The sequence below is a fragment of the Microtus oregoni genome, unplaced genomic scaffold (genome assembly GCF_018167655.1).
Source record: "Microtus oregoni isolate MIOR12 unplaced genomic scaffold, Mior012 000056F_ref0000123, whole genome shotgun sequence".
Lineage (NCBI taxonomy): Eukaryota > Metazoa > Chordata > Mammalia > Rodentia > Cricetidae > Microtus > Microtus oregoni.
In genome coordinates, this window is record NW_024543832.1 from 8,437,088 (window position 1) to 8,451,323 (window position 14,236).

General features: G+C 45.6%; 1 protein-coding gene across 1 annotated transcript in view; it reads right to left on the bottom strand.

Moving 5' to 3' along the window:
- Rpgrip1 (RPGR interacting protein 1) overlaps positions 1-14,236 on the bottom strand; it is a 54,688-nt gene that overhangs the window by 38,341 nt on the left and 2,111 nt on the right. Inside the window, exons 2-7 of the mRNA XM_041638932.1 lie at positions 13,193-13,331; positions 9,558-9,772; positions 6,911-7,010; positions 5,926-6,042; positions 1,351-1,456; positions 70-93 (exon numbers count right to left, since the gene is read on the bottom strand). Coding sequence (XP_041494866.1) covers positions 70-93; positions 1,351-1,456; positions 5,926-6,042; positions 6,911-7,010; positions 9,558-9,772; positions 13,193-13,331 — 701 coding nt within the window. The remainder of the gene's footprint in view (positions 1-69; positions 94-1,350; positions 1,457-5,925; positions 6,043-6,910; positions 7,011-9,557; positions 9,773-13,192; positions 13,332-14,236) is intronic.

The window sequence follows — 14,236 nt, forward strand, 5'->3', positions numbered from 1 at the left end:
TGTGGGCTGGGGGTCCTGATGAGAAAGTGCTGATACAGATCCTGTCTTAAAAACAACAACAACAATTACCTTCTGGAGCAAGTCTTCATATGCCTGGAAGAAATAAGTAAGTATTATTTCACCAATAATCACCAATTTCATGAGAAATTTGACATCTCTATAAGATATAGTTGGCTGTGGTATCCCACGCCTTGAACCCCAGCACCTGGGAGGCAGAGGCAAGTGGGTCTCTATGAGTTTGAGTCCAGCTTGGTCTACAGAGCAAGTTCAAAGCCCACCAGGGCTACACAGTGAGACCTTATTTCAGAAAGAGAGAGGGGAAAAGAGAAGATACTCCATGCCTCAGCGGAGCACCCAGGTCTTGAACAGTGCTGATTGCGGGATGGGAAGGTCCGACTGTGGAGACTGATGCCACCAGGTCTACTCACCTAAAGCGGGAGTCCAGAAGCCACCTTCCATTTCTCCATTGCCCCCACTCTCTCTCCTTTTGAGGACAGAACTCATTCTTCTCTGTCCTGGATTTATCAAAGTGAGATCCCTTTTCTCTGCAGTCTTCTCTCTCACTGGGTCCTCAACTAGTCTGCGTAGTTCTCCTGTCATGGACTTCTTTTGGTTTGGTTTGTTTTGTTTTTGGAGACAGGGTTTCTTTGTAGTTTTGGTGCCTGTCCTGGAACTAGCTCTTGTAGACCAGGCCGGCCTCGAACTCACAAAGATCCATCTGCCTCTGCCTCCCGAGTGCTGGGATTAAAGGCGTGCGCCACCACCGCCCGGCCTGTAATCACTTTCCTAAAGATATTCTCTCTCTATGTACTAAAATGAATTTCAAATATCATGCATTTCAAAGGCTTTGAGATCTTTTGGAGAGAAGAATTTGAGCTTATGACCAGCTTGTTCAAAACCCATCTCCAACTGTGCACTGTCTATGTGCTGAAGCATCACAGGCAGGTCCTTGGACCTGACCTTCAGTGTTCACATTCACCTCCTAACAGACAGGTTCTAGGACCTGACCTCTGACCTCCAGTGTCCGCATTCACCTCCTAACAGACAGGTTCTAGGACCTGACCTCTGACCTTCAGTGTGTGTGCATTCACCTCCTAACAGACAGGTTCTAGGACCTGACCTCTGACCTTCAGTGTGTCTGCATTCACCTCCCCAACTCATAGAGATCTGCCTGCCTCTGCCTTCCCAGTGCTGAGATTAAAGATGCACATCACCACGGCCTTGCTAGTTTTCTTTTTTAAGTAACACCCCCTCCCCTTTTTGCAGTACTAGGGAATGAACCTAGGACTTCATACAAGAACTAATTGGCTTTCCCTTGTCTAAAAAGCACAGTTGATTATAGCAACTCACCTCTTGAACTTGTGTTAATTGGGCTTCTGTGGCTGCTAATGAGGCATTCTTTTCATATAAGAGTTTCTTAAGCCGAATCAGCTCCACGTTCTCCTTAATGGAAACTCTGTAAACAGAAGACACTGAACGGTTTCATCAGGGACCCAGTACCTTCTGCTGTTGCCTCTTCTGTTGCCCCAGAACACATCGGAAGTTGAAACATAGTCTGCAAAATGTCCTTCCTCCTATTTTGTTGTTGCTAATTTTTTTTTTCTTCCCTGAAACAGGGCTTCTCTGTAGCTTTGGAGCCTGTCCTGGAACTCACTCTGTAGACCAGATTGGCCTTGAACTCACAGAGATTCACCTGCTTCTGCCTCCTGAGTGCTGGGGTTAAAGGCAAACCCCACTGTAGCATGATTAATAAAAACCCAGAAACAAATATTGGGGTTCAACCTAAATGTCAGAAAAGCAAATCAGCCAGTCAGCCACTGGCTCTTACCTCAGTCTAAAATGGCGATCCTGCCTCCAGGAATCTCAAGAAGAGACTGTGTCTAAGAGCTGTCTCCTCCTGTCTTATATTCCTCTCTAGGACTGGGATTAAAGGCGTGCACCACTACCACCCAGTTTCATGGCAAGCTAGTGTGGCTACTGGAATTAAAGGTGTGTGTCACCACTGCCTGGTCTGTAAGGCCTTTTTCTTTTTTTCTTTTTAAAAAAATAACTTAGCTGGGCATGGTGGGGCATACCTTTAATCCTAGCACTGTGGAATTTGGGAGGCAGAGTGGATCTCTGAGTTCAAGGCCAGTTTAGTCTACAGAGAGAGTTCTAGGACAGCCAGGGCTACACAAAGAAACCCTGTCTCAAAATAAAAAAAAAATTTGATGACATACACTTTTAATCCCAACACTTAGGAGGCAGAGGCAGGTAGATCTCTGTGAGTTTGATGTCACAGAGTAAGTTCCAGGACAGCCAGTAAATCCTGTCTCAAAAGAAAAGAAAAGAGAAAAAAAGAAAAGAAAAAGAAAGGAGAAAAAAAAGAAAAGAAAATGAAAAAAGGTTTAAAAGATATTAGTAAGGATTTAGGCTCGCTCTGCCCCAGTGACTCTCACCCTCAGTCCTGACTAGTTATATATGAACGAGGTCTTTAAAATTACATTGTTGCTTAGACTTGACCTCCGAGTAATTACATGTGGGACTTAGCCTTTCAGCACTGAGCCGGTCTCCACAGGCTTGCGGTTCTAGCTCAGTTGATAGGTCCTGAACTTGGTCCCCCGCCCTGTATAAAACAGAGGTGGTGGTGAATGCCTGTAACCCCAGACTTGGAAGGTAGAAGCAGGAGGATCAGAGCTTCAAGATTATCCTCTGCTCCACGGTGAGCTTGGGTCAGCCTGGGTTATATGAAACACTGTCTCAAAAAGAAAAGAACAAAAACAAAACTCAATGGACGGTTTGTTATTCAGCCCGAGGTGGCGGGTGGGGCGGAGGTGGGCTGCCTTCAAGGGATGGAAACCGGGTGGACTCCTAAATGCGTATTATGAAGTGAAAAGCGGGAACCCACAAAGCTGTATTCGCACAGTCCCAGCTAAACAGTGCTTTAGGTAAAAGGAAAAGCAACAGTGAGATCGAAAGGATCAACGGTCATCAGAGGTTGGGGAAAGAGACATAAACAGGCAGAACACAAGAACTTTTCAGGGCGGCGAATACCCTGTGATTTACAATAGATCCAGATCCGTATAATTACACATTTGCCCAAACTCCCAGCATGCACAACAGCAAGAATGAACTTTTTTTTTTCTTTTGAGACAAGGTTTCTCTACAAAACCCTGGCTGTCCTGAAACTCACTTTGTAGACCAGGCTGGCCTGGAATTCACAGAGATCCGCCCTGACTCTCCAGAGTGCTAGGACTGAAGGTGTGTGCCACCAATGCCCCGCTAAGAATGAACTTTGATATCAACTGTTGACTCTGTGTCAATATTAGCTTGTTTTGGTGTTCTTTTTATTTCTATTTTCATTGAGAAAGGGTCCTACTACATAACCTTAGTTCGCCTGGAATTCTCTAATCCAGCTGGCCTTGAATTCCTAAGGTTTAGCCTGTTTCTGCCTCCCAAGTGCTGAATTAAAAACACGTGCCACCAGGTCTGGCCGTCAGTAAACATTCATTCATTCATTCATTCGCTTACTCATTCATTCATTCATTCGTTTGTGTCTTGAGACAGAGTTTCTCTGTGTAACAGCCCTAGCTGTCCTGGAACTCACCTTGTAGACCAGGCTGGCCTCAAATTCACTGAGATCTGCCCTCCTCTGCCTCCCAAGTGCTGGGATTAAAGGTGTGTTCTGGTTATTAGTTAATTTTTGTAATAAAGGCTCTACTTCGGGTTCAGTGGTAAATAACACTTGCTGTTCTTGGCAAGCACAGATTCTAGTCCCAGGTTAAACAGCAGCCAACCCAGGTTCCAAGGGATCTGGCGCCTTCTTCTGGCTCTTTGGGCACCAGACGCACACAGTGCACTAACATCCTACATTAAAAAAAATACATAAATCTGAAAAATAAGGAGGAGCTGAAAAGTTGGCCTTGTGGTTAAGTTAAGGGCACTTGTTGCTCTTGCAGAGGACTGGGGTTCTATTCCCAGCATCACATGGTTGCTGGATCCAACTTCTGCCCTCCACGGGTATCAGCAACTCACATATACTCAAGCAAAACAGTCATATACTGTAAGACTTTAAGACAATCCTGAAGCCATTTTTGACAATTCTGAATCCTCTCAGCCTCTGTGCCATAGTGCTTCCCCTCCTCCCCTGGGAACCAAAGACCTAACAGCTACACTTGCACGTACTCAGTTCCTGAACAAATACCCATATACGTAAGTTTTGGTTCGGTCCCCTGGGAAACGGGGTCAAAATGACCTCTTACCTCATCTGATCTGGCAACAGCTCTCCAGTCAATTATTGGTAATAGTCCTTTCAAATAAGCCAATCAGAATAATCAAAGAACAACCCCCTTGCTTCTGTGACCCCTTTAAAAGTAGACTGTACCCGCTATTCGAGGTCCCTCAGCTTCCCAAATGCTGGGGGACCCTGTCATGGCAGAATTAATAAAATCTCATGCTTTTGCATCGGCTGTGTGTATGAGATGGTCTCTGGGGGCGACTCCTTCTCGGTGTTTGGACGCTAGAGTCCAACAATACATAAAATGAAAATTAAAAATCTAAATAAAAAATAACCTGAAAAGGCTGTGGAGACAAGGGTGTGTGATACTCCTTATTCAATTTTGTTATGAAACTAAAAAGCTGATCTAAACAATGCAGTCACTTATCCATGTGGTGTGTGTGTGTTCACACTAATGCTCACACACACATGTGGAGGCCAGAGGTTGATGCTGGGTATCTTCCTCTCCTGCGCTCCACTTTACATATCAAGACAAGGTCTCTCACACAGAACCTGGCTAGCAATGAGCTCCAGAGAGCCCCTTGTCTCTGACACCCTAGTGCAGGGCTAACCTGCTTTCTTCTGGGTGCTGAGGTTTCAAACCCTGGTCCGCAGGCTTGTGTGACAAGCAGTGTACTGACTGAGCCATCTCTCTCATCTCTTTTTCTCTTTGTCAGGTATTGTTGCGGGAGGTCCTTCCGCTCCTCCAGCCTATAGCCGCTAAGATACCAGCCCATTGGGGCGTGGTCTCTCTCCCTTTAAAAAAGCGGCCACTTTCCTCTCCTTTCTTCCTGCTCCGCCGGGGACTAGACTCCCTTCCTGGTTGCGCAGAGGGCTGTTGTCTGGGACGGTGATCTGTAAGTTTTTTCCCCTTTAAATAAATACCACCCTATTAATCATAATTCCAAACTGGTGTGGCATTGTTTGTGACTTACGCCTTCAGGGTATTGCGAGTCTTATATTCTAGCACCCCAGAGGCAGAGGCAAGCCATCTCTGCCCTGAGCTAAGTCCCCAGTCCTTCGACCAGCACATAGAAGTACTTGCCACAGAAGTCAGACAAGTTCAGTTCTTTTTTTTTTTTTTTTTTTTTTTTGGTTTTTCGAGACAGGGTTTCTCTATGGTTTTGGAGCCTGTCCTGGAACTAGCTCTTGTAGTCCAGGCTGGTCTCGAACTCACAGAGATCCGCCTGCCTCTGCCTCCCAAGTGCTGGGATTAAAGGCGTGCGCCACCACCGCCCGGCTACAAGTTCAGTTCTCGAAACGTTCGATGGAATAAAAGAATCAGCTCCAGCCGGGCAGTGGTGGCACACACCTTTAATCCCAGCACTTGAGAGGTAGAGGCAGGCAGGTCTCTGTGAGTTCGAGGCCAGCTTGGTCTACATAGTGAGTTCCAGGGCAGCCAGGACTACAGGGAGAAATTCATTCCTTCCCCTCCCCTCTCCTCTTTGGTTTTATCCTGTCACCCTGTCTCTATGTAGATCAGGCATGTGCCACAAGATCTAACCCACCTACCTCTTTATATTCAGGGTTTCTCACTCCAGGTCTATTTCTAGATTTAATCTATCCCTAAATAATCACTTTTCCTCTGTGGTGAAGAAAAGCTCAAATAAACAAAAAGGCCTTCCTTTTTCTGCTCAGTATAGTTTGAAGCAAAGAATGTTAGCTCTCACCGAAGCTCGGCAGCCTTCTGCGCACGCTCCAGTGAGCTCCTCTGAACGAACTTTTCCTCTCTGGGCGTTTCCTTAGACTTGTTTGCTTCTTCCACCTCTGTAGTCCTAATGGGAGCACTGTAGGGCATACATAGACCAACGAATTTAGCCCAGATCAGGACTTGGCTGATAAAAAGTAGACTGTTACATTTAGAGGAAGATTAACCTCAAAAGGGAGAAGCAGAAACGTTTATAAGACCTTGAATTGAGCTGTTAACTCACCAAAGAGTTAGATAAAAGTTAGTGATCTAGAGGGTAATCTTACAAAATGTAGCCTCAAATGTCAACATAGTAGATAAAAACTAGAAGGAAGGGGAAACACTTTCGGTTGTTAGACCTGAAGTTAACCTGTAAACCCTACCTACCTAAGGACCAGGTAACTTCCTGGAATTCTGGGAGCTGTGGTTCTTAAAAAAAAATAAAGCTTCATGGGAAAGTACGGTGGCCCATGGGTTGTGTCCATATAAACCCCACCAACACCTGTCTAGGAGTCAGTTACCTGGATGTTTCCAGATGTTGGTTCTGAGCAAATTCCATCTCGGTCGATATGTAAATTTTAATAAAAGCTTGCTTAAATTCAGCCAAAATGATGGAACTGGCTATTCTGGTGAATTTCAGGATTAACATTATGAAAAGAATTTTTTTTTCCTCAGAGAACAGAGAAATGCTTGTTTTATAAATATTAATATGAATGTATATGTGAATTTTGACAGGGCCTCACTGTGTAGCCCCGGTTGGCCTGTGCAGGTGAGTGAGAGAGTAGGGGGAAGGGAGGGCTGGGGAGAGGGAGGGAGTCAAAGAAAGCTAATCCTCTTGGCTACTGTTTTGTATTTTTAAACAAAGGAGGTGAGATTTGACTTTCAGCTGCAACACTCACTGACCCTTAAATGATACATTTCCACTCTAGCTTTTTTGGTAACAACCTGGGCCTGGAAAGAAGACTCACAGTTGGCTGGGCTCACTGGTTATTTCTGTTCTGCTGTTTCCATCTGTCACACATCCCTTGAATGTGGAGGGGCCTGTGTAGCTGTGCCTGTCTTTCGGCCCTGAAAGTTTAGGTGGAGAAAGATGTGAGATGTAGCCACAGTACCTTCCAGAACTCCACATACCAAACCCTGGACAGCAAGAGCTGGCCACCGTGGGCCTTGAGATCTGGGGGAAATCCTTACGTGACAATTAGCCACAAAGGTGCTTCCTTCCTCCATCATAAAAATCACAACTGCAAATGTCTTCAGCCAAGAACACTGACTCAGGGGGTAGGTCCAAGTGGGAGGAGGGAAGAACTCAAGCTGGTCCAAGCCAGGCTTGTGTCCAGCCCTAACCTAGTACACAACGGGTGCTCATTCTTTTTTTTTTTTTTTTTTTTTGGTTTTTCGAGACAGTGTTTCGGGTGCTCATTCTTATATGCATGGTCCTGGAACACAGAGATTCAGCTGCCTAGAAAGTACTGGGATTAAAAGCATGTGCTCCACCACTCCCAGATTTGTTGATGTTGTTTTGAGACATAGAGTCTCACTCTGAAGTTCAGAGTAGCAATCCTTCCTCAGCCTCCTGAGTGCTGGAATTACAAAAGAGATGCCTGCCTCAGCACTAAAATTTAGACTCCTACTTTTTCAGCTGTTTTTTTTGCAAATGTTTGCTTATCTGGAATATAGGACTGGAAAGTCTAGAACCATACTACACAAACAAGTGAGTCTTTCAGAGCGGGGGTGGCATACAACTTTAGTTCCAGCACTCAAGAGGTAGAAGCAGGCAGATCTCTGAGTTCGAGTCCAGCCTGGTCTACAGAGTGAGTTCCAGGACAGCAAACAAAAAAACCAAATGAGTGTTTAGCAATAAGATAAGAGTATTTAGATAAACTGTTGTTTGTAGATTTCCTCTCATCACTAACGTGGGTTCTTGAGAATAAACTGTCTTGGAGGCTGCTGTTGAGATCCACGTTGGAGTGAGCCAATCAAAGAGAAAGTACAACCCGTGCTGATCATTGGCTCTTCGGTTTCCAGACCTCAGCCACAGCTGCTCTCAGGGAAACACTGAACCTACAGAATCATGTGTAGTTTGTGTGTGTGCCAAGTTTTCTTGGGAGGACCTTAAATATGGTCATGGTTTCAAAGTAGCCCTCTTCTCCAAAATCAAAGCACAGAGGCTCAGTTGTCCTGCAAATCCTGGCTTCCCAGTCTCATGCCTAAGCATAGTCCCAGTACTCAAGGTACCTCCTTTCTAGACTGCTGTGGATCTCACCAGCAAAACTTCTGTTTCTACTGTCTGCTTATCTTTGGCAAACTGGGTTCTTTGTTTTCTTTTGTGAGAAGGGGGTTCACTATGGACTGCTGGCTGGCTTTAAGCTTGCTATGTAGGGCAGGGATTATCAGATTCTGTAGCTGCTTAACTCTGGAGGAGTGGGGATTATCACAACCAGCTGTTGGTTTTGTTTTGTTTTTCCAGTAAGGGTTTCTCTGTGTAGCTTTGCCCATCCTCATGCACTGTTCACAGAGATCCTCTGCCTCCCGAGTGCTGAGATTAAGGCGTGTGTCACTACCGCAGGGCCCAGCTGTTGTTTTTTAAGATTTTTATTATTGTTATTTAAGTGAAAGAATATAGGTCATGTGTGTTGGCTCCCACCGTGGCCAGAAGAGCCTCCATATTGAACCCCAGTCCTCTACAAAAGCACCAATTGCTCTCAACTGCTGAGTCATTGCTCCAGCCCCGATTTTTCCCCCCTTCCTTTCTCTCCTTTATTTGTTTTGTTTTGAGACAGGGTCTCTCTATTTCTTCCTGGCTGTTCTGGAACTCGGTCTGTAGATCAGACTGGCTTGGACTCATGGAGATTCTCCTGCCTCTGCCATCCAGTGTATTAAAGAATACTCCACCATGCCGGGCAGTCTCGACTTTTTTTTAAGGTTTAATTTTTTGTAGTATACACAGTGATGGGTCTCTCTGTAGTTGTACATAAGTACTGCTGCTTTGTGTCTCCCGCTTTGTCTCCCCTACGCCTTCCCTGGAGGGTTCTCTTCCCTCCCGCAGATAATCTTCCCTCCTGACTCCCACTTCCCATCACCCTGTGCTTAACTGCTCTCCCCTTGGTTTGTTTTTGTTATTGTTGTTTTGTTTGTTTTTGGTGGTCCTGGAGATGAATCTACAGCCTCAATCATGTTAAGCAAGTCCCCTGCCACTGAGCCACATGCTGGAGTAAATTCAGAAATTTATACTGGACCTCCACAGGAGGCGGCGGGCAGGCTTTTAGGAAGGTAGAAAGGTGAGACAAGGATGGGTTAGTGGGGACTCTAAAGCAGGGAATGCTGGGTGATGATGGGCGCTCGCCTTTAATCCCAGCACTCCGTAGAGGCAGGTGGATCTCTGAGTTTGAGGCAGCCAGGGTTGCACAGAGAAACCTTGTCTCTGAAAGTAAAAATCAAACAAAAAAGAATAAAGCATTCTAGACCAGCCTGGTCTACAAGAGCTAGTTCCAGGACAGGCTCCAAAGCCACAGAGAAACCCTGTCTCGAAAAACCAAAAAAAAAAAAAAAAGAATAAAGCAGGGAAGAAACATGGCTGTCTCGGTTCCCTCGTGAGTTTCTGCTGCAGTTACACACCTGGCGTCTGGGACAGTCTTCCTCCCGCGTGGGGTCGAGGCTGTGCACTGCCTGTCATGCTGGAGGGACAGGAGTGTTGTAGATGAGCTTTTCTCCTAGAAACCAAGGGGCGCTGGGGTGCAGAGGAGCGCGGCCGCCTCGCAGGCTCCCTGAGTGCAACAAGTTCCCTCAGGTCCAATTGGGTAGTGATGTATTGCTTAACGGTACTCCTCCGCCTATGGCAAAACAGACCACATGGGTTTCCCCATCCACCAGCCCACCCTGGGTTTGAACTCAAGGCTGGATTCTAGCTGAGCAAGCAAGCCTCAGAGCTAGCTCCAGCTTTGGCGTCTTCGGGTTAACAATTGCTTGGATGAAATACCCTGACCAGAAAACAATTTGTGAGAAAAAAAGGTTTACTTGGCTTATGTTTCCACATTGTAGTTCATCCCTGAAGGAAGACAGGATAAGAACTCTCAAAAGGGCCTGAACCTGGAGGCAGGAACAGATGTAGAGACTGAGGGAGCCTGGATTCTATAAGAAATCTCTATGAGTCAGAGATCAGCCTGGTCTACATAACAAGTTCCAGGACAGCTAGGGCCGTTATATGGAGAAATCCTGTCTCAAACCAAAGCAGGAGCTCACACCTTGCACATTGACTGAGCTGCCTTGGGTCCCCTTGTGGTGCGCATTTCCTCTAGGCTCTGTCTGTCTAAGCTGAAACAAGCAACAACAACTCCAGGTTGCTCAATGACACGTATGAGCAGCGGGGTCGGGGGTGGTACACACCTGTAATTCCAGCACTCTGGAGACAGAGTCAAGCTAATCTATATGATTTTGAGACCAGCCTGGTCCACATAGTGAGTTTCAGGCCGGTCAGTGACACATAGCAAGACCCTATTTGAAAACAAACAAAAAAACCCAATCTACTACACTATGTTCCTAATGTTGGTCTTGGCAAGGCCCTGACACCAGTTTTTTTAATTTATTATTTTATTTTATTGATATTTATTGAGCTCTACATTTTTCTCTGCTCCCCTCCCTGTCTCTCCCCTTCCCCTTCAATCCTCCCCCAAGGTCCCCAAGCTCCCAGTTTACTCAGGAGATCTTGTCTTTTTCTACTTTCCACTTCCCATGTAGATTAGATCTATGTAAGTCTCTCTTAGGGTCCTCGTAGTTGTCTAAGTTCTCTGGGATTGTGGTTTGTAGGCTGGTTTTCTTTGCTTTATGTTTAAAAACCATCTATGAGTGAGTACATGTGATGATTGTCTTTCTGTGTCTGGGTTACCTCACTCAAAATGATGTTTTCTAGCTCCATCCATTTTCCTGCAAAATTCAAGCTGTCGTTATTTTTTCCTGCTGTGTAGTACTCCATTGTGTAAATGTACCACATTTTCCTTATCCGTTCTTTGATCAGAGGGCATTTAGGTTGTTTCCAGGTTCTGGCTATGACAAACAAAGCTGCTATGAACATAGTTGAGCACATGTCCTTGTGGCACAATGAACATCCTTTGGGTATATACCCAAAAGTAGTATTACTGGGTCTTGAGGAAGGTGGTTTCCTAATTTTCTGAGAAATCACCACACTGACATCCAAAGGGGCTGTACCAGCTTGCATTCCCACCAGCAATGCAGAAGTGTTCCTTTTCCCCGCAACCTCTCCAGCATAAGTTGTCATCAGTGTTTTTGATCTTGGCCATTCTTACAGGTGTAAGATGGAATCTCAGAGCTGTTTTGATTTGCATTTCTCTGATGACTAAGGATCCTGACACCAGATTTAAAGTGTCTAAGGTGGACTTCAGGATGCCTGTTCTCCTACACATCTCTGCACTGTCTCGCATTCCTGCCCAGGTGTACCCAGAGAGCCACCACTGAAAGCTTGGAGTTAAGGGCTGTAGCTCTCCACTTCCAAGGTTGATGTGGGAGTGTCATATATCAATCTGTTGATTTCATTGGTTAAGCAATAAAGAAACTGCTAGGCCCATTTGATAGGCCCACCCTTAGGTGGGTGGAGTAAACAGAACAGAAGGCTGGGAGAAAGAAGCTGAATCAGTGAGTCGCCATGATTCTCACACTCCAGACAGATGCAGGTTAAGATCATTCCTGGTAAGCCAGCTCGTGGGCTACAGCAGATTATTAGATATGGGCTAGTCCAGGTGTGAGAGCTAGCCTAGAAGAGGCTAGATAGAAATGGGCCAAACAGTGTTTAAAAGAATACAGTTTCCGTGTAATTATTTCAGGTAAAGCTATCCGTGGGGGCGGCTGGGTGCCAGGGACGCAGCTCCTTATTACAACACAAGGTGTGGTCATGGGCAAGTTGTTTGGCTCTTCAGGTTCCCTTTCCCTCCTGATAATACCCTGCCTTCACACTAGTAGTGGTTTGAAAGAAAATGGCCTCCAAAGGGAGCAGTGTGATTGGGAGGTGTGGCCTTGGAGTAGGTACTGTCTTGTTGGAAGAAGTGTGGAGGCGGGCTTTCTGTCTGGTATGTGCTCAAGTCACACTCAGTGAGACAGACCACTTCCTGTTGCCTGTCCAGCACCATGTCTGCCTGCATGCTGTATGTCCCACCATGATGAGAGACGGAAAAATTAAATGTTGTCCTTTGTAAGAGTTTCCAGGGCTGGAAAAATGGCCCAGAGGTTAAGAGCCCTGGCTGCTCTTCCACAGGTTCAATTCCCAGCACCCACAAGGTGACACACAACCATCTGTAATGAGATCTGGTGCCCTCTTCTGGTATCTATACATGTGTGGTGTCTCTTCACAGAGAAAGAAACCTTACCTAAGACACGAGTAAATGAATCAACAGATTTATTTGTACAGAACACACAATATGCCTGGATTCAGTAAATAATCAAGTTTACTTTTCAAAAGGAAACTTCCTTTTCATACTTGTACCTACCTCCCTGTGCCAAGATTTTACCATTCACCCTGTCTCTGTCTCCTCCCTTAACAGGCAAACAGAAACCTGCCGAGTCTCTTGCTCTGTGCATTGATATGCCATCACCAGGTTACTTGGACTGCTTTGTGCTATTTAAATTATGAGGTGTGGCCAGACAGTCGTGGCGCACGCCTTTAATCCTAGCACTTGGGAGGCAGAGACAGGCAGATCTCTGTGAGTTCGAGGCCTGCCTGATCTACAGAGTGAGCTCTGGGACAGATACCAAAGCTAAACAGAGAAACCCTGTCTTGAAAAATAAAATAAAATAAAAAAAACAATTATTTTTGAGCCTGACATCCTTTGAGTCATTTTTGGTACAGACATCTGAGGGAAACATAATCCTTTCAGTTTTGTGTGGATCCGATCTGCTGCAGACACAGCTGTTGAAATGTAAGGACTCTGGGCCCAGTTGGGTGCTGCTGGCACACACCTTTAATCCCAGCACTCAGGAGGCAGAGGCAGGCCAGGCTGGTCTCTGTGAGTTCAAGGCCAGCCTGGTCTATGGGAGAAGTTCCAGGACAGGCTCCAAAGTTACAGAGAAACCCTGTTTCAAGGAAGAAGGAGGAGGGGAAGGAAGAGGAAGAGGAGGAGGGGAAAGGGGGAGGGGGAAGAGGAGGAGGAGGAGGAAGAGAAGGAGAAGAAGAAGAAGAAGAAGAAGAAGAAGAAGAAGAAGAAGAAGAAGAAGTAGAAGCCGCCACCGCCGCCGCCTCTGGGTACCTTTTGCTTTTATCTTGTTGCTTCCAAGAAACTTCCTTCATCAATACGGGCTCTTCGTGAAGATGGCAGAGTCTGCAGTTCAGTTCCTGGCTCATCCTGCCCAAGTGTGGCTGAGCCTTCACGCTCTTACCTGAAGCCCATGAAGAGAGAAGTTGCAGAATATTTTTGCATTTTTGTCTTGTTTATTCTATTTTTTGTTTGTTTGTATGATTTTTTTCAAGACAAGGTTTTTCTGTGTAACCCTGACTGTCCTGGAACTTAATCTGTAGACCAGGTGACCGTTAACTAAGAGATCTGCCTGTGTTGCCAGAGTGCGGGGATTAAAGGCGTGGACCACCACTACCTGGATCTTTCTTTTCTTTTTTTCTCTTTCTTTCTTTTCTTTTTTTTAAATATTTATTTATTTATTTTGTATGCAATATTCTGTCTGTGTGTGTTTGCAGACCATAAGAGGGCAAGCAGAGCAGACCCCATTACAGATGATTGTGAGCCACCATGTGGTTGCCGGGAATTGAACTCATGACCTTTGGAAGAGCAGGCAATGCTCTTAACCACTGAGCCATCTCTCCAGCCCCCCTTTCTTTCTTTTCTTTTCTCTTCTTTTCTTTTTTTTGACACAAGGTTTCTCTGTGTAACTTTGGAAACTGTTTTTTTTTTTAATATTTATTTATTTATTTGTTATATATACAATATTCTGTCTGTGTGTATGTCTGCAGGCCAGAAGAGGGCACCAGATCTCATTACAGATGGTTGTGAGCCACCATGTGGTTGCTGGGAATTGAACTCAGGACCTTTGGAAGAGCAGGCAATGCTCTTAACCACTGAGCCATCTCTCCAGCCCTGGAAACTGTTTTAGAACTCTCTTTGTAGTCTAGGCTGGCCTCGAATTCACAGAGATCCACCTGCCTTTGCCTCTCTAGTGCTGGGATTAAAGGTGCCTGTCTTGGACCTTTTTTTTTTTTTTGGTTTTTCGAGACAGGGTTTCTCTGTGGTTTTGGAGCCTGTCCTGGAACTAGCTCTTGTAGACCAGGCTGGCCTCGAACT